This window comes from Gopherus evgoodei, chromosome 7, assembly GCF_007399415.2.
Source record: "Gopherus evgoodei ecotype Sinaloan lineage chromosome 7, rGopEvg1_v1.p, whole genome shotgun sequence".
Taxonomy (NCBI): domain Eukaryota; kingdom Metazoa; phylum Chordata; order Testudines; family Testudinidae; genus Gopherus; species Gopherus evgoodei.
Window position 1 is genome coordinate 5,075,268 of NC_044328.1, and position 20,922 is coordinate 5,096,189.

Sequence of the window (20,922 nt, forward strand, 5' to 3'; positions counted from 1 at the left end):
CTTCTGCCAGATAGAAGCTCTGCCTGCACAGACTCTTCTCCCCACACAGTGATATGGAGCACGTTTAGGGCGTGTAGTCTCCATGATCAGCTATGCTCAAGCTGGCATGTTCCCAATGCTGATCAAACAGGAAATGGGAAATCAAAAATTCCTGGAGCTTTAGCAGGGGAGGAGCTGTTTCCTGTGTGCCTGGCTGCAGTGCAGCAGACTTGAGAACAATCTGCTGAGCGGTCACAGATAAGCATTGTGGGACACTACCTGGAGGCCAATTAAGTCGAATTACCCAACGCTGTGTCTGCACTACCTCGCAGTTGACCCATGAAAACCAAATTAAGAGCTACACCTCTCACAAAGGTGGATTACAGAAGTTGACATTAGAGGTGACTTAGGTCGGCGTAAAGGATCTGGTAGTGTAGACACATACATTAACAGGTTGATGTAAGGTGGCTTCCTTCGACCTAACTTTTTAGTGTAGACCAGGCCTCACTAGTGTCGGAGAGTGAGGCTGGTGCAAGCAAGGGAAGTGAAACAGGAAATCACAGGGCACTAAAAGACAGAGGGGAATCCTGTGTGTGTGGCAAAGCTGTCTAACCACTAGAATCTCTCCACTGAGCTGTACCCCTTTGTTTTCAGTTTTAACTGATTTTTACTGAAAAAAAATCCCACGTTTTACAAAAAGTTATTTTTTCTCCAATTTTCACCTTACATTTGTATCATTAAAATAAATATAAAAAACTTGTTTTATTGGGAAAATACAATGCATTGCATGAGATATCTGTATTACGATAATACTTTCGTCTGGGTATATGCAAAGCTGCCTGTTGAAGTAAGGCTATGTATTAGTCTAGAAGATACACACAATAAACAAACAGGGACACATGCAAGCTCTGAAGTGCATACACATCTGAACATACTGATGAATCTCATGCCCACTACGTACACATTTCAAGCTGTTAGCAGACAACGGTTTAAAGATTTGACACACTAAAATGGGAAGAAAATGAAAATCTGTCCTTCCGTCCACCAAAATAAACCCTAATATTTACCCAGAAAAATTAATAGTTTTTTGCACCCATTTTCAACTGTTTTTGTTGTTGTAGTAATAAACACTGAGCCCCAGACCTGCCGCTTTCACAACATGGTGCATGAAATACTTAGCAAAGACTCCTCCAAGCACCTCACAGACTACAGTGGATACTTCCCTGGAGCCTGAGACAGAGACCCCTGCCATGAACACCGGAGGGGGAGGAAGGAGGGCAGCAGAGGGGGTGCCACAAGCCACGACCTGTTTGAGAATCTTCTGCAGTCTAGTCAATTCCAGCAGCAAGCACAGGGGAGTTTAACTTGACTTTGATTGTAATTGTATACTCACCAGAGATGCCTTCCCCAGCATCATGATTGGCCACTGTGATGTCCTGCGACCCACAGGGCTTGGGCTTGAAGGAGCCTTGGGTAAGCATGTGAATGCATTTTTCTTTACAATGTTTAAATTTAGAGACAGCGCCTAGCCCACCCCCAGGCTAACAAGACATAGGTATTGACTTTTCCTTGTTTTACTCTTACAAGAAGTAGTGGTACAACAAACTGAGGTAGAGTTATCTGCTTTCCATTCTCTCACTGGGTTTGGCGGGGACCGGGGAGGCCATGTGGAGCAGTTTGTTTATGTACACAGGGCTGTCCCTTGAAACCTTCTGAGAGATCTTGATGAAACTTTCATGGAGACACTCTGCAGTCCTCCCCGAAGGTTTCTACGGATGGCCGCCTTATTCCTTCCTCCTCAGTAGGGCACTTTCCCATGCCACTTTGCATTGAATTCAGATGGCATCATTGCAGTAAACAGGCTAGCAACATATGGGCCTGGGCAGCTTTGAGACGCCCATAGTAGTGGGCTTTCTGTGCCCTGGTTATCCTCCGGAGTAAGATATAAGCTCAAATAACCATTGCCGGTGCAAATAGTGCCAATGTTTACTGCCATGCAACTGAAATTCCTTCCCACCACCACCCTGCCCCTGGCTCACTGTACTCACCATGGCTGGGGCTAGAGAGGGATGCTGTGTTATGGCACTCCAAAGCTCTCATGTTAACAAGCATGTCTTATTCAAAGTTTGATAGGAACATGCAAAGGGAGTTTTGAAACTTGTCTTTCCCTTTCTCCTGTGACTATAAATCTAGTGATACATCTGTCTTGTTTTATCATCTGAGGCTGATGTTGCAGCTCTGCAGGGTGCCCCCTCCACCCCTGCAGAATACCTGACCCTGGGGAGGAGAAAGAATAGGAACTCAGGATGACGTGTTCAGTGAGATCCTGCAAGCTGGTGCTGCATCAGACTGCGACCAAAGGGCCTGGGGTGCCGACATGTCAGCATGGAGAAGGAGACAGCAGACAAGAGAAAGGCCCAGGAAAAGGAGGAGGAGATGCACCTGAACATAACAGGTCTTCTCAGGCAGCGAACTCAAATGCTGCAGGCCCTGGCTGACCTACAGGTCCAAACATTCCAGACTTCCCACCCTTTGCAATCCTCAAAGGAGTCCATGGTATACACCATGGGACAGCAAGGAAGCTGCGTCATTGGGATAACAAGGAAAGCAGGCATAGCATTGCAGGTCATCCACACAAACGCCAGAGCACTGCACCAACTACCTTAGTTGCCTCACATCCATGTGGAACAGAAGGGGAGACAGAATGAGCCCTGAGACAGAGCCCCACACAAGAGAACCTGTGGGGCAGATGAGCAATTGTGTATACGTGTGATTTGGTGTGTGCGACTCTGGGTGTGTGCGTCTGCAAGTTTCTGTGTGTCTCTGTTTGTGTGCCTGTCCCTTTGTGTGCTTCTGAATGTGCCTGTGAGCTTTTGTTTGTGTCTGCATGGCTTTGTGCATCTTTGTATGCGACAATCAGCGCCTATGTAAGTCTGTGTGTTTAACTATGTATCTATAACAGTGTGTTTGTATATGTGTGTGTGTGCGTGTGTGTCATTTTGTATGTTCATTTGTGTTATCCTTATCTTTGTTTCCAGTATCACCGAGGCACTAAAGGTTTTGCTTCTCTTAAAGACAAACCCCAACCTTTCTTTTCCAAATGGCGTTGCTCACTTCTATCTGAGCCACTGGAAAGCTGCTGGCAGCAGCTGAGCAGACACTTTCTGCCTTCATCACTCGCCAGTTCTGCAACCAGGGGAGGCATTCCCTTCCCACGTGACTCTTTTGCACTGAAGCCAGGTGGTGAAACATGTACCTAGAGCATTTGTTTAATGGTGTGCTGAAAATTGTATGAGACAAGCATGTCCCATTTGTGGTATACGTAGCTAAGAGGCAGGTTGTCTTTTCATCACAAAACCAGACACTGAGCAGAGCCAGATGGATTGCAGCTAACAGGACAAACAGTTTAACAGGTGGACCTTGTACAATGAGGATCATAAAGATTTAAGCTACATCTTGTTTCTGCATTGTGAGGTCCAAAAGAGATGAGACCAATTCCATCCCTGGTGCAACTCAACAAATCTCTCCAGTGTATTTAGCAAGATAATGGTTATACTATTGTTCTATGCATATTGCACTTTTAAATCTCTAGGATTCGGCTGTCTATAAGGGCAGGAAGCTGCTTTGTGTTCACTTTGGTGCAGACTAGCATAGAGGAAAAGGGGAAGGACAGGTGTCCAAAAATATACTTTTGGATGCCATGGTGGGTGAGAATGCTGGGAAAGGACTATGTCACTCACCAAAGAGATCTCTGGCCCAATGGATCTGCAATCCATTCCCAACTCTTACCTCCATTTCAGCTAATAGCTGCTGTTTTCCCAGAAACAGCTGCATTTCAGTGGTGGGTGGAAACAACCCCAGAAACAGCTGCATTTCAGTGGTGGGTGGATCCATTTATATTGCATATCACTTCCCTCCCTCACTGGGGTATTGTGAAGCTCAGCTAGTTACTGCTGGGAGATCTTCAGATGGGCTACAGAAGGGCAAATAGATTTATTTGCAAAGAGATGTTATCAGCAAGCAATTCAAATCAGGAATAAGTCAGCCTGTGAAGCTCAGAAGGTAGCAGTTATTCAGCAAAGGAGAAATCCAGGGAAAGAGCCCGAAGCCTAAGTAACTGGGTTGTGAGATCATCTATAAGCATATGGGGCTGAGCAATGGAGTCCTCAGCCCCAGCCCACAGCAGCTGCATGGGAAAGGTAGAAGTAGCAGCCACCCTCTGCATGGTTCACAGACCCACCAGCCATGCTTCCAGCCTGTCCCATCACACCTCCTCATCCCTCCTGTGTACAGACTGCTGCTGAGCTGTGCTCCATGATCCAGCTCTCCCCAAACTGACTATTCCGGGCAGTAGTGATAGGCTTTCCCCGGAGTTTGGGACCATCTGTGTCTGTGGAGGTAACACCAGGATATGGCCCACAATTGCTGAGGCAATAGCCAGTATTCACTACCTTCCTCTAAAGTTTCCAATAACGCTTTGCTCATATTAGCGCTTTGGCACAGGGACCTTCTTATCGTTACATGTATGGACAGTGCCTAGTGCAATGAATCCCCTGTCCTTGCTGCAATACAAACAAATAACAATAATAACATTAGGCAGCTTTTATGTGGGGATCTCAAAGATGATCTGAGCTTTTCACACTTGGACTCTGAGCTTAGAAGAACCAGTAGCTTGTTTTCCATTACAAACTATGCTGCTATTGCTCTAGCACTTTCCATCCCAAAGCACTTTATACATGTATTGTGATCCTGCTCCTGCAATTATATCCATTAGTGTGGACCCCTGCTGCCATTTAAATCAGTGGAGCTCAGTGTGTGAACATAAGAATGGCCATACTGGGTCAGACTAATGGTCCATCTAGCCCCGTAACCTGTCTTCTGACAGTGGCTGGTGCCAGAGGTTTCAGAGGGAATGAACAGAACAAGGCAATTATTATGTGATCCATCCTCTGCCATCCAGTACCAGCTTCTGGCTGTCAGAGGTTTAGGGTCCTTGAACATCTTGTCGAATAGCCACTGATGGACCTATTCTCCAGGAATTTATCTAATTCTTTCCTGAACTGAGTTATACTTCTGGCCTTCACAACATTCCTTGGCAACGAGTTCCACGGGTTGACTGCATTGTATGAGGAAGTATTTCCTTATGTTTGTTTTAAACCTGCTGCCTAATAATTTAATTGAGTGACTCCTGGTTCTTGTGTTATGTAAAGGAGTAAATAATACATCCTTATTCACTGTCTCCACACCATTCATTATTTTATAGACCTTTATCATATCTCCCCCCACTTGTGGCATCCACGCTGGATGATCTAATTACAGGGTTGGGACTTAAATCCATACAATGCCAGTAAAATGCAGCCACCACTGGGGTGGAAGGCTGTGACTGGCACACTGCACAAAAGGGAGGAGAAGGGGGGAAGGGGAAATTTTGGTCAGGTACAACAATGCAAACCACTACCCTATAAAAGTCTCAGGGGAAACTGAAGGTCCTATCTCTTCTGCATAGACCTTAATTTGTAAGACTTCAGCTGTGCATTTTAACATATTTCTTTCTCCAGACTGCAAAGATAAGTAACACTTTCAAAATTGTTTCTTCATCAGATTCAGACATGTCACATACCTATTGATATTTCTACATCTACCACCCAGATATACATACATCTATCTGTTGTTGTTGCTACCTACTAAGTAACTACATATTATTTTGGCATTATATATAATGGAAGAAAGAATTCCTATATGGGAGATTCACCTGTCAGAACGCTTGTCTGCCACTCCCTCCTCAGTCAATCCTGTTTATTACAGAAAAATCCTTACAAGAATATTCTGTAGAAAACACAGATTTGCTCATTGGCATCAGCTACAGTTTTTACATTGAATGGACACTTTCCACCCTTTAACTCCTACAAGCAACATAGAGCCAAATTAATCACGGGGTTTAACTCCATTGACTTCCGTGGGGTGCTGCCAAGGATGAATTCAGCACAATATGTGTGTGCAACACTAAGCAACGATTCTGGAAAAATTCCAGCTGTTGATCAGCGTACATGGATGATGGCAAAGGTGATTTTTAACGTGTTTCTTTTATATGTGCTTATAACTGACTAATGCAGGAGTTACACAGTTAACAGAGTCCAGAGTCTGATCGAATCCAAACCAATTTAACCATCTAGTAGCTGCTCACTTGTTCTATCTGCTCTATTAATGATGTATTCGCGCATCCACTTAACCTCCCCTTGTCCCCCAAACCCCGCATTTCCTACCCGTTGCTAAAGTTGATCAGGGCGTGTCTTTCGATTGCTTTTTTCCTCGGGTGATCTTGAAACCCCGCGTTAAAGTCGCACTGGGACAAGGGGAATGCAAAGCTGCGGGTGACCGCAGTAAACCAGCCCGGGTGGAGGTGCAGCCGAAGGGTGGAGGGAAGGGGTCACGGTTTCCCTGGGAATCCCCCGGGCGGTTTGTGCTTCACGGGGGTGGATCTGTCTGTCAGGCTGCCCGGCTCTCTTCCCCTGCGAGCGAAGCAGCTGGTGCCTCTCGCAGCCTGCCCCAACTCCGGAGTCCGGGCGCGGGGCTGACATCAGCACTGCGGCAAAACGGACAGCTCCCGCTCCGGGCTCCGCAGCCAGCCTCCGCCGCACCCGGGGGACTGCAGCCTCCCCGCCCCGCCGCGCCTGGCGCCCCGCCCCGCTGTATAAGGCAGGGGCGCGCCCGGCCTCCCCCCAGCCTGCAGCATGAGCTCGGAGCCCCACTACCTGGCCTCCTCCTACCGCAAGATCTTCGGGGAGCCCCCTCGGCGGCCCGCCGCCGCCTCCCGCCCGGGCAGCGCCCGGGGCCCCTCGCTGCCCCGCAGCCATGGGCTCCCGCTGGGCGCCCCGCGCCGGGCCGAGGCGTGGCTGGACCTGGGCCAGGCGTCCGCGCTGGGCCGCAGCGGCGAGAAGGAGCAGCTGCAGGGGCTGAACGACCGCTTCGCCGGCTACATCGAGCGGGTGCGGCAGCTGGAGCAGCAGAACCGGCTGCTGGAGGCCGAGCTGGCCGCGCTGCGGCAGCGCCAGGCCGAGCCCTCCCGCCTGGGCGAGCTGTTCCGGGGCGAGCTGCGGCAGCTGCGGGCCCAGCTGGAGGAGGCCGGGGCGGGGCAGGCGCAGGCGGCGCGGGAGCGGGAGCAGCTGGCCGGGGAGCTGCAGCGCCTGCGGGCGCGCTGCGAGCAGGAGGCGCGGGGCCGGGCCGAGGCGGAGCAGCGCGCCCGGGCGCAGCAGCAGGAGGCGGACGGCGCGGCGCGGGCCCGGCTGGGGCTGGAGAAGAGGGTGGAGGCGCTGCGGGAGGAGCTCGCCTTCCTGCGCCAGGTGCACGAGGAGGAGCTGGCCGAGCTGGCGGCCGCGCTCCAGGCTGCCCAGGTCTCGGTGGAGCCGGATCTGGCCAAGCCGGACCTGAGCTCGGCGCTGCGGGAGATCCGCGCCCAGTACGAGTCGCTGGCGGCCAAGAACCTGCAGGCGGCCGAGGAGTGGTACCGCTCCAAGTTCGCCAACCTCAACGAGCAGGCGGCGCGCAGCAGCCAGGCCATCCGGGCCAGCCGCGAGGAGATCCACGAGTACCGCCGCCAGCTGCAGGCCCGCACCGTGGAGGTGGAGAGCCTGCGGGGCGCCAACGAGTCCCTGGAGCGGCAGATCCAGGAGATGGAGGAGAGGCACGGCGCCGAGGTGGGCGGGTTGCAGGTGAGGCAGCCCCGTGCAGCGCCGGGCACCCCTGACTCGGGCAGCGCCGGGCACCGCAGTCCCGTGCAGCGCCGGGCACCTCCGCCCTGGGCAGCACCTGGCACCTCCACCCCATGCAGGGCCTTTGTTCCCCATGTGGCATTGAGTGTCTCTCGCCCGTGCAGGGCTAGGGACCCATGGCCACCACTAGGCAGACCCAACTGGCCATACCTCTCCCACGCACTCCGGGACATGTCTAGCCTGTGCGGCATTGGACTGACTCCGCCACCCGAGCTGGAATAGTCAGAGAAGTCCAGTTATCACGGATCAGCAGGGGCTGGGGGAAGTCTGGGGAATTTTCTAGTTTGACTGAGAAGGCAGCGACAGCGGAGTTTTATGTCAGGTAAGCCCGGGCATGAGCCGCTGGAAATCAGGGAAGGACCCCGCACGTGGGAGAGCGGCGGTTAAAGGATTTCGTGGGGGAAGGGTCCCAGAAGATGAGCTACGTGGGGTTGTTTGGGAGTTTTACCGTTGGCTTTAGTGGAGCCAGGATGTCACACACGGCGCTGGGTTGAGATTGGGGAGCAGACGTGCAGTGGTGTAAATGCATAAAGGCGCACCCAGCCAGAGGCGTGATTTCCCTATAGCCCCAGGGATGTCTGTGCAAAGGGATCCGTCTTTAGGGCTTCTGCCGTTCCCACCCTCAAGGTGGTTGTCTGCATTGCACGTACTGCAAGTTTCATGTGGGTGGGGGTTGGAGCAATAGGCAGACAGGGCTGGAAAGTGTCTCTAGCCAAGGTCCTGAATTTGCCATGTACCTTCAGCAGACTTCAGCGGATCGCTGTAAAAAGTCTCTTAATTCACGTTTAATGAATGACGAGAATTTCTGCCCAAACCAGCCTTTCAAGTCAGTTTTGTCACTTTGCAGCGGAGCTGGACTCCGGAACTGCACCGCTTTTCTTCTTCTTGATGGGTAATTTCTAGAAACCATCCGAGCTGCCTCCTTGCCCTGTTTTCAAGGACATTTGTTACATGTACTATCAGTTGCAGCGCTAGAACCCTTCGCAGCTGTATGAGGAGAACTATTCCTTAGGGCCTGCTCCAAAAGCCACTGAAGTCAATGGAAAGACTCCCTAATGCAGAGCCCATTGAAATCAGACCCTCAGTCTCTTTTGCATGGTTTGGGAAAGATGCTAATTTAAATTCCCCTGACTCTCAACAAAATATAGTTTGTTTTTCCAGTTTTTACTATGCGGAAGCCCTTGTAATGTTAAAAAAATTAGTGAGGTTGCAACATCTTCTTAACCTAAATGATCAGCCATAGCTAAATTGTACAGTTTCTTCCTGAATGAATCACTGCGCATAATATTTAGCTGCAGTATTTATACTGCAGTGCTGCCCCCAAGCATTTTCAGGGCCATACTCTGCTAAGGCTTGTATAAACTCCTGATACCTGCTCTAAACTGCCTGCAATCTAAGTAAATCATTGGTGCTATTCTCCTTGACTTAATAATATGGAAATATTTTGATGTCCTGTGATAGTGCATGCAGGCGGACTCAAAAGGATTAGGTATTAGTAACCCTCTTAAATATTGTAGCCTTGATGCCATGTGAACAGAGATTGCAAGAACAACCTATATGTAGGAAGAAATGCTACAACCAGATTAAACTCTGGGATAGTTGAAATTGATCTAATTATGGAATATCAACTTTTTAATGTATGATCCTTGGATTTTAGTTTAATGGGGGTGGTAATTAGTGGCATCTCTTGCATTTCTTATAGGAAATTGTAGGATAGAAATTAAATCAGTAGTGTCCTACAGATTTATATATTTTAATAGAAAATGAGTTTCTTTCCATAATTTGGGGTGTTTTTTAAACCATCCTGTAGATTTCTATAGCAGGGATACATTTTTCTCTCTGAAAATCTATAGGACTGTTTTCAAATATATTGAAAGAGTCCCACTTTCTAATCAGTTCTCTAGTACTTTTCCATAACGGAAAACATTGATAGATGCTCATAATGTTGTCAGCCTCACAGGTTCTACAGCAATATTTCTTGTTGCAGCCTTCCATAGAAGTCTCCAGAGTTTACTGCTTTTTGCTCTGAAATAGCTTCTGCTAGCAGGCATGGGTCTTGGGCCAAATGTAGCCCACAGTTCTACAATAAGGTCCATTGGTGCTCTCATATTCAACATATAGATGTGGTCCATGAAGCCTCCAAATCCCAGCATGCAGTGCTCTGCCTTCATCTGTTTGGGTGAAATTTAGTTTTTAAGCATTTCCTCTTCTTGCAGCCATGGGGGCTAAAATTCACTTAAGTGGAAGATATATTCATTAATTGTTGTTTGACCCCAAGATGTGCTGAGCACTCAGCACTCTCATTGATTTTCAGCGCGTATCACAGGTGTGTCCTATGGCTCAGGCCCTTAGGTAATGCAACAAAACCTTTTTACATTGTCCGAGCAAGTGGTATGAAAAGCAGCCTCATCTCACCTGTGCAGCGCTGAATCCAAATCTGGGGCAAACAGGCCAGGAAATGCATTTCCTTGCAGCACCATCCAGGATTGCCACACGATTGATGCCCCCATGCTAGTGTTTGAATGGTGACTGCCACAATCCATGCTTGACTCAAGCTGCTCCCTGCTGTATGTTCCAGTCTATGCATCTGATGAAGTGAGCTGTAGCCCACAAAAGCTTATGCTCAAATAAATTTGTTAGTCTCTAAGGTGGCACAAGGACTTGTTCTTCTTCCCTGCTAACACAGGATCACAGAGAACAGAATGACGAAGAGGCTGGGATTTATATGTGGGTTCAGAAACAGTGCATGTTAGCAGGGAAACGAGTGCTAAACAGGGGCGTGTAGGTAGGGCAGAGAGGCAGAGCTCTGTATCTGAAATACTTGTCAGTCAATAGGCCTGATATGTATTATTCATCTTACCCAACCCTGTCCCAGAGCAATAGAGGGGAGGAATATAGCCAAGCTGTACATGGAACAGAAGTGGTTTTGTATTCTTGGGTGCTCAAGTGAAGTGACAGAATTAGAGGAAAGGGACTGAGCAGTGTTTTATCTGAAACTGGAGTTGTTTTCCAACAAAACAACTTTAATGTAGTTGGTCAATAGCACAGCATTGCTGTACCAAGAAGGAGATTATTTATAATTACTTGTGTTGCGACTCCATCTGGGAGCACCTCTCACAGACCAAGTCCCTGCTGTGGTAGGTGCTGTAGAAACACTGAACAAAAAGATGTTATACATCAGGGATATTATAATGGGAGTTTATATTACATAGCACACTCATTTTCTCCCAGAATACCTTCTGCATCTCAGTGTGTGCCCAGATAAGCTCCCCATTCCTTCTTCATTTGTAACTCCCATTCCGCATCCTTGAGGTTTCTGCCCTAGGGTCACTGTGCTTGTGACTTAATCAAAATCCATCAGCAATGGTTGTTAAGAGGTTAAAGGGGGTCACAGGAGCAAAGCAAGGCATTGCCTCCAAATTTGAGGCAGAGGAGGATGTATGACAGCTCAGGAACTAGATTGATGGAGGCAGTGTAAACAGACATGGCACCTCTAGAGTAACTCTACCGAAGTCCATGGATTTACCCGAGGTTGACATGGGTAGAGCCAAAACCAGAATTTGGCATGTCTGCTACTTGTTTAGCTCCGTACATTTTACTGCTGGTGGCCATCTTTGCATTATATATTTAGTAGTTTATGCAAGACAAAAAATATGCCTGACACACCCAGCCCTAGTGAAAAGGGAATTAATTGAATGTTGATAAATGCAAAGTAATGCACATTGGAAAGCATTATCCCAACTATACATATAAAATGGTGGGCCCTAAATTAGCTGTTACCATTCAAGAAAGAGATCTTAGAGTCATTGTGGATAGTTTTCTGAAAACATCCACTCAACGTGCAGCGGCAATCAAAAAAGTGAACAGAATGCTGGGAATAATTAAGGAAGGGATAGATAATAGGACAGAAAATATCATGTTGCCTCAATATAAATCCATGGTACACCCATATCTTGAATACTGTGTGCAGATGTGGTCACCCCATCTCAAAAAAGATATATTGGAATTGGAAAAGGTTCAGAAAAGGGCAACAGAAATGATTAGGGGTATGGAACGGCTTCCGTATGAGAAAAGATTAATAAGACTGGGACTTTTCAGCTTGCAAAAGAGATGGCTAAGGGGAGATACGATTGAGGTCTATAAAATCATGACTGGTGTAGAGGAAGTAGATAAGGAAGTGTTGTTTATGACTTATAACACAAGAACTAGGGGTCACCAAATGAAATTAATGGACAGCAGCTTTAAAACAAATAAAAGGAAGTATTTCTTCGCACAACGCGCAGTCAGCCTGTGGAACACCTTGCCAGAGGATGTTGTGAAGGCCAGGACCATAACAGGGTTCAAAAAAGAACTAGCTAAATTCATGGAGGGCAGGTTCATCAATGGCTGATAGCCAAGATGGGGAGAGTTGGTGTCCCTAGTCTCTGTTTGCTAGAAGCTTGGAATGAGCGACAGGAGATGGATCACTTGATGATTCCCTGTTCTGTTCATTCCCTCTGGGACACCTGGCATTGGCCACTGTTGGAAGACAGGATACTGGGCTAGATGGTGTAGTAAGAGGAGGCCCTGAGATATAAACCCTTATCGGAGGCCCAGTATGAGGCCAAAGGCCTGAACTAAAGTAATGGTCAAGACTTTGCTAACACAAAGCAAAGTGAAGCTGTGAGCCAGAGGCAGGCCCCGCTCATAGAAGCGGGCAAGGAAAGGGCTGATGCTGCAAAAAGACACACACCTAAAAGGTGCTGGACACCAGATATCAGAACATTCGCATCCTTATACACTCCACACAGATAACAAGGAACAGGCTGACCCATCCCAATGACAGGGCCAAAAGAGGAATATGGTGGATAGAGTTGTTTTGTTCGAACCACCATGTACAAGGTGAGAGGCGGCACCTTACTGCGTAGAAGGATTGTACCTTGCTACATAGAGGGGTTGGACCTCAATATGTCAGGAGTGATGTGTAACTTGTTTGTACCTCTGTATAAGAATGCACCTCTGAGTGGATGTCTTTGTCCAGCCGAGGGGGCAGTGGAAAGTCCCGCCACAGACTGAGCTGAATCCATTGCCAGGGGGCACACGTTCGTAGTATGTCCTGTAGAGTAAAGTCTAGAGCGAACTATTACTGTGCTTCATTTGACAATAAACCTGTCCCGGGTGCCTTCGTACCTTACTAGAGTCTGTGGTCACTGGGGTTCTCTCAGGGTCTGCTGTGTCAGCGATCTGTGCAGAGCTGGGGCAGCACACAGAGGGAACACACACATGCAGCCAATTGATATCAACGTTGAACAGAGCAGAGCACCACTCCGGTAGCATCTGACGACACTGGTGACACCGCTCTACGTAGTAAGGTGCCGCCTCTCACCTTGTACATGTTGGTTCGAACAAAACAACTCTATCCATCATATTACCCTTTTGGCCCGGTCATTGGGATGGGTCAGCTTGTTCCCTGTTATCTGTGCGGAGTGTACAGTATGCGAATGTTCTGATACCTGGTGTCCAGCACCTTTTAGGTGTGTCTCTTTTTGCAGCATCAGCGCTTTCCTTGCCAGCTTCTGTGAGCAGGGCCTGCCTCTGGCTCACAGCTTCACTTGGCTTTGTGTTAGCAAAGTCTTGACCATTACTTTAGTTCAGGCCTTAGGCCTCATACTGGGCCTCCGATAAGGGTTTGCATCTCAGGGCCTCCTCTTACTATAGATGGACCCTTGGTCTGACCCATAGGGCCATTATTATGTTCTTAGAGCATGGAGTCAGGTCCTCGGCTGGGGTAAAGCAGCATAGCTCCATTGATGTAAATGAGATTACAGTGACCTGCACTGTCTGAGGATCTGGCTCTGTGTGTGAGAATTACCCATTTTAGAGTGGGTAGGTCTAAATCAGAGATCGCTTGAGTCCAAGTCCAGCACGAGTCTTTTAGGGACTCAGTAAAATGGCAGCAGCTTATATGAGGTCTGAATTTGGCCCTATGTCTTCAGTATAGCTGTGCATGCACCAGGTCTGTAGTATTTTGTTTTACTGTGAACTAGGATTGTTCAAGAAAATCGGAAATTTGCAGCTTCTGGCACCATCCCTTTAAGTTACTTTAAAAATATTTACAATATTTTAAAAGACAAATACGCTTTGCGACTTGATGGCTTATTACCTAGCATGCACTTTCCATTTTACCTTTACACTTTCACCATCAATTTGTGAAGCAGGGAAAAAAATGAAGATGAGGTCACAGAAGGCGTAGATGGTATTAAGGAGAGGTGGAGCATGTCTGTGTAAGAGCTGTCTCTTCCATTACTACCATCTTCTCTTCCCACTCCTTGGGGAACTGCTGTGACGTTGACTAAGCTCTGAGGAGCCTTTCTATGCTTCTCATTGATGGCCTCACGTCCCAGACCCTGTTCTTCCAGAAGAGAGCTAGACTGAACTCCTTTGGAACCTGGAGATGCTGCTCATCAGCTAACCTCAGCTGGTGATAAATGTAGATCCCTCCCTCTCAAGACGTTGGGAGTCCTGCCTATGGAATGCTGCTAGCTAGTTTGGCGAATCTGCCATGCCACCATTTTACTGCTGCTGTAAGACACTTCAGTTCCTGCTACAGTGTGGAACAAATTTGTAGCTGTGCTTCAGTGGTTAACATTTCTCTGTGCAAAAAAAGTGGTGTCTCCTCATGGTCATGCGTAAAAGCTCAGATAAACCCTTAGCCACAAGAGAGGGAGGGCATCTCTAGCACAATCCTTAACTTTCCTTTAGGGCAGGGGTGGGCAAACTACGGCTTGTGGGCCGGATCCGGCCTATAAGCCATTTTATGCCGGTCCCTGAACTGCACCAAATGGCTTGGCCCCGCTCTGGCCGGGGTGCTGGGTTAGGGGCTGAGCTGCGTGGTGTGGCCCCACTCCAGCTGGGGTGCTGGGTTAGGAGCCACACCATGTGGCTCTGCCCTGCTCTGGGGGGCACTAGGTTGGGGGTCACACCCTGAGCCTCTCCCCAGGCCCCAACCCCTTGCCCCAGCCCTGGTCCCCCTCCCGCTCTCCAACCCCCTTGATCCGAGCACGGAGCATCCTCCTCCACCCCAGACCTCTCCGCCCCACCCCAGAGCCCAAACCCCTTCCTGCACCCGAACCCCTTGCCCCAGCCCTGATCCCCCTCCTGCCCTTGGTCCCCACCCAGAGCACCCTCCTACACCCCAAACTCCTCATCCCCAGCCCCATTCCAGAGCCCACACCCCATCCCATACCCCTCCCTCAATTTTGTGAGCATTCATGGCCCTCCATACAATTTGTATTCCCCCATGTAGCCCTCAGGCCAAAAAGTTTGCCCACCCCTGCTTTAAGGGTTGGGCTCCCACTGTACCTAACCCTTCAATAAAGACCAACCCCATTCCACAGCCCCCTGCTTTGTTTAATCAGTCTCTAAGGGCCAAATCCTAGGAGGTGCTGAGCACCCATCTCCCACCACTGGCAGATGGTGCTCAGCAGCTTTCAGAATTGGGCCATCAGTGAGTTATTTCTCTCAACTCTGGGCTCCTCTGATGTGGCTAATTGGACACATTTGTCTAATTGTCCCTATAACAACCATCCAAGAAATTAAATAAAGCAGTTGGAAAAAATGAAAGCAGCAGCTCTAACAGCTGCCGTTGCCTTGTTTTCCTGCCACAGGTATCTTAAGTGGAATTTCCCCATGCTGCGCTCTTGGCCAGGAATCTGCTGTGATGGATGAGTTTTCAATTGTATTTTCCCCTGTCTCTATAATGAAATGAACATAAAGCGTTCAGCTAAGGACTTTGCTTTTGAAACACGTCTCCTTATCTCCCTGGGCTTGCTTGATTGCAGGACAGCATCAGTCAGCTGGAGAATGACTTGAGGAACACCAAGAGCGAAATGGCTCATCATCTGAGGGAGTATCAAGACTTGCTCAATGTTAAAATGGCTCTGGATATAGAGATCGCTGCATACAGGTAACAACTACTGACATTTATTTGACCTGTCCTCGTCTGTGCCACCTTGCCTGGCACAAATCATAATTCCAATAAAGCACTTGGTTTTGTTTTAATTGCTGAGGGTCAGTGGAGGGCACATGCAGTGAATCTGGGAGTACTCATCACACACCAGGTAGAGCAAGTAGATGCCAACGTACCTCAATCCTGACCTGCATTACTACCTGATATGCCAATCTGGGCTCCCTGCCCTAGTCTGCCAATACCCCTCAATGCAGGGCCAAAGTCCCCTTCTGCTCTTCTAGTCCCCCACCCCCACATCCAGTGTTTTTCTTCACATTAGAGCAACGCAAGCCTGTTTCACAGCTATGTTATTTTGACTGAAAAAGATTCCGGATCTGAACAGCAGTAATACCAGAGCCTGCTGTTCCCAGCAGCTCGCTCTGTGTCCCTGCAGTCGGGGGTCCAACCTTCTGATATGGAGGGTGACCCCATCTGACCTCTGTGACCCCCACCCAATATCCTTTCCAAACACCAGTTACTCCATGCATATGCCCCCCATAGCTCTGCCAATGCCCTTCGCCCCTCAAACTAGTCTCTTGTCTGCGTTGTTTAATTTTGTCCCATACTTGGAGATGAGCTCAGAGATCGATTTACTGAACTCCTGCATGTGACATAGGAATAGCCCCCCCCATACAGACAACTTTTAACCTCTCCTGGGAGGCTGAGTCCCCATTTCTCTCCCCTTGGGATGAGCTTTCTCATCTCAGTGATCTTCAGCCTGTCAGGAGGGCTCCCCTTCCCCCAGAATCTCTCCACTCTTCCCCTGCTGTGATATCTAGAGAGTCTTTGAAGACAAGGATTGAGCCCCTTGGATTAGCCTTCTAGCCCTGGCGTAGTATTGATCATTCGCCTACTGACAAAGAGATTGTTCAAGTCCCGCTCCTGCTGGTGCTGTATCCTTTGCATATTCCACCCCTATCCACTATGGGGGTTTGCTTCCCTGGGCAAGCGAGGTCATTTTTGGGGCTCTTGTCCCACGACAAATGGTATTTCCAAGTTCTTTTGAAACTGCAGCTACAGCCCAGCTCAGGAGTGACTGAAAGCCATGCCTGGTTGACAACCATTTGGTAGCCTACTTGAAAAGGTGCTCAGCTGCCATGGTGATGGGCCTGGTATAAGAACCTACATTAAATAGACTACACCACACACCAGTGCTGATGCTGGGCCGTTACTGCGTGTATAGCTTTGCTCACTGTCACAGCACTCCAGTCCTGACCTGCAGAAACCTTTATCATCTTCACTTGGCCTCGCGATTCAGCCATGTTAGTGCTTCTCAGGTCCAGTACTGCTACCAAATACAGCTCTCTTGCCATACATCGGTCCTGACCTGGCCTAGTCCCTCACCCTCCACAACTGTGCCAATGCCTATTAATCTTGGCCTTCCAACACTCCTTGCTGTCCCAGATCCTGGGCCTTTCTTGAGTAGAGTGTGGCCTTTGTACCAGATTGTGATGTATATGTTTGGCGCCATGGCCAGATTCACACTCCTGTGTGAGCTAGGGCAGCGCCTGCATTCAAGTGCAGCAACTCCATACCAGCCATCCACATTAAGCACGACCAATATTGAAATTCTAATTCTTTCCTCCTCCACAAAGTTCTCCCTATTCCCCTGTAAATGGGCAGGGGGAGAGGAGAAGCAGCCTCAACTGCCCCTATGCAGTTGGCTGTAGCCTGCCACCCGGCTGGAATAATTGCCCTCTTGATCATACAGCTGGGCCTGAAAGAAGTTCTGTTGGGTCTGATTTAAAACTGGGCGAAGCTGAGAAGGTTCGGGAGGTTTGGAAGGTGTTTTGGAAATGTGTCTGTTTTTCCAATGGCCATCAGAATGAAACCTCTTGAGACAGCGAAACTGAGTGGGATTCAAGGTGTTTCTTCTAATGGCTAAAGTGGTGGGCAAATTTCATTTGTGGACTAAGGTTTTCATTTGACTTTTTTTTATTTTTAATATACATTATATTTAACATAGCAGAACTGTGCCCAGAAATCACCAATGGAGGCATATTTTATATTGGTCACATGCGAACTTGCTTTCTCCTCTTTCCTGCCTTGTTCTGGTCCAGGTTAGAGCCCACAAAAACACAGAAAAAAATAATAAAAGCGGGGTGGGGGGAGGGAATTAACTGAGCTGTTTTAAACTTTAAAAAGGTTTGGGTTGAGTTTTCAGGTGTAGATGTGGAGGGGTTCTTATTTTCATCGAGATATTGCCTGAATCAGAATTCTGGGTCAGACACTCTCAGACTTTGCAGGTGTTTAAAATCTGAACCTGGCTCCTAGATCACATTTTGCAAATATCCGTGCCACTCCCCCCCCCATCTTTATAACGAGCCCATAAAAATAAAACCAATCCAAGCACATCCAAATGTATGGAATGTTTCAAAACTGAGTCCAAGCTTTGCAGCTGGAGCCCATCTCATTTTATATTCAACTGGCTTGTTCGTGTTTAACCTGAGCCACCGAGGTGGTAACCTTCTCCAACTAACCTCTTCTTCTGTGATGTGTTTTCAGGAAGCTGCTGGAAGGTGAAGAGACACGTTTTATCACTGGAAGCATCAGCATTTCGGATCGGAATCCACATTCTAACCCCAGTTATTCTTTCCAGCCCAGAGTCTTCAGTTTACCTGTGGCCACTGCCTCAAAAATATCTCCTACTTTGTCTTTTAAGAAAGGAGAGAAAGAGGAGGCTTCTAAAGTGTCATCTAAAGTATCATCTAGTCAGATGAGGAAGAGCTTTGCTGAAATGATTGAGGAGACCGTAATGTCTACTAAGAAAACCGAGCAATCAAACCTAGAGGAAGGAAACATTACAAACCAAAAAATGTAACCTTTGAAATTAATAGAATTAGCATTTAAGGGGGAACAATATAAATTAGACCTTTCAATTGTCTACTCCTGAATTAATGCGCTTGTCACCCAATAGAAATGTCCCAGCGCTTCAGCATCATTAGAAATAGTACATCCCGCACTCTAGCTGGGAGCAATTAAATGACAGAGGGATCTCAAAGCTTAGGCTGAAATTGGAGAGGATGGCAAACTGGGTAACTACATCTTCTGGGGTCATCACGATTAGTTAAACCAAATCACATAGTAAGGAACTCCTCACTCCAAAGCCAACACAATTTACCCGCATTCATGGCTGCTCCTGATGTACGTCTTACACATGTTAAGGCTATTTCCAGTTAGAAACTATACTAGGAGAAGGCTGAATTTGGTCTATTCTTCGCCTTCAAAGCAATTCCAGGTTTGGATAGACGGTCTTTGTAACACCCTGCTCTGCAGTTAGCTAGATGCATGTTGATCATTTCTGCGATTGCATAGTGACTCGTTGTGTCCATATCACCTCATTCCATCTGGTAGCCACGGGTTAAAACAAAGATATTGATTAGAATTTGACAGTACCAACTAGTCATATGGTTTTTAAAAAAATTTTTTTGGCTATAATTAGTTTTTTGATTATGGGCCTTGATCTATTCTAAAAATCAGCAGAATACAAAACAAACAAAACCAAACCCTCAACAACCCCAAATTCTTGAGCTGTAGCCTATCACTTTAAGTCGAGAAGCACAGAACATTCTGAGGTATATCCAGCCTGACTTTTGCACTAGCATTAAACTATAAGGTGCATACATTTCTGCCAACTGACTGTTTCTATAGTTTGGTGGCATTAGTCTGTCCACACTCTCATGAGAAGAGGTTTATCAATAGCACATAAGTTAGGAGAGTTTCCTTCATGTATTTAAAATGTGTACACACTCCTGCACTATAAAAATCACAGGTGGATCTCACTGGCTCTTCTAGTGCATTTCTGGTGACATGTTGGAAGATGCATATTTTTTGTTCTCGGTATTCAGACTCAGAAGCAACACAGCGGCACAAAAACTCCACTTCTGCTTGATAAATAGACACCAACTGGTGCTGTGAGGTAATAGGATTAAAATAATTCCAACTTCCACCATACCTTTACACATGAACAGTCATGGACTCAAAGGTGACCATAGCAGAGATCCTAGTCACTGGAAGGATGGATTCACACCCACTGTTTTTCCAAAGGAAGGGATTCTGGTAGGGTAGCATTTCACCTTCCATTTCAATCTGCCAAACTTTGTTACTGTATGTGTCTCAGTCTACCTGTTCCAATGTGTGCCAAGTTCAATATAGGATTTTCTTCCGTAGGTTTTTCCAATGCCTTAAAATCGCCAGCAATCGCTTTTGCAAGAGCTGAAGACTGTGTTTGTTGTGTGTTTGCCAAAGCACTGTGCCATTCTGAGGTTATGATCTCACAAAACCTTGGTGTCAGTGTTGCCAGGATAAACTCCTGGAAATAGAACATTTGTTTGCTCACACTTTTCCTCTTCTACTGTAAGGCACAAGTTAATAAAAAAAATTGTGACATGAATCCCACCGCTCTCTTGTGTCCTCTTTCAGGCTGTCTCAATTTGAGAACTCACCATGTTCTTTCTTCCTGGGTCAGTTTCTTCTGTCACACCAGTGCAGCCCTGTCTTCAAAGTCTAGGAGAGCATGATTTGGTATAATGCATAAATCTGTTCTTAGGGATGCACTAGAATGGAAACAAGAGAGCCAGGGTCCTCAGCTGTCATGAGCTGTCCTAGCTCAGTAGATGTCCATGGAGCTGTAACAATTTGCACAAGCTAAGGTTCTGGCACATTAATAATTTGGCTATTGCTATTTTTATAGTTAGTTTAGCCCTGGTGAAAAGTGCCAACGATAGCGTGGAACATTGAAGCCTGGTGCTTTTATCCACCCAGCAACTTTAGTATAACCAAACAAACATGCCTTACCCTGTTTCCCATCCAGCGTACCTCTTCCCTGGATTAAAGGGGCCACCTACAGAGCAAGAGAAGAGCTCAGTGTACATGGACCATTCAAGACTTGGCCTTTGTTCGAGACTGTCCATTGTGATGGTGATTTTTACGGTACAGACACGTGCTAGAAACTGGAACAAGACCAGTAATTTATGTCATACAGGCCACTCAACAGTTAGCAGATGGTAATGACTTTTTGGTCATTAACAACCTAGACCACATTCATTGTTCATTTAAAAGCAGCAAAGAATCCTGTGGCACCTTATAGACTAACAGACATTTTGGAGCATGAGCTTTCGTGGGTGAATACCCACTTCCTCAGATGCATGTAGTGGAAATTTCCAGGGGCAGGTACATATATGCTAG

At 47.5% G+C, this 20,922-nt stretch overlaps 1 protein-coding gene across 1 annotated transcript; it reads left to right on the forward strand.

The window, feature by feature from the left end:
* The first annotated feature begins 6,710 nt into the window (after window positions 1–6,710).
* INA (internexin neuronal intermediate filament protein alpha) lies at window positions 6,711–20,128 on the forward strand. The gene is made up of 3 exons (XM_030570931.1): window positions 6,711–7,688; window positions 15,569–15,693; window positions 18,241–20,128. The coding sequence occupies exons 1-3, from the start codon at window positions 6,711–6,713 to the stop codon at window positions 18,554–18,556; spliced, it is 1,419 nt and encodes a 472-aa protein (XP_030426791.1). The 3' UTR covers window positions 18,557–20,128.
* Window positions 20,129–20,922: the final 794 nt, after the last annotated feature.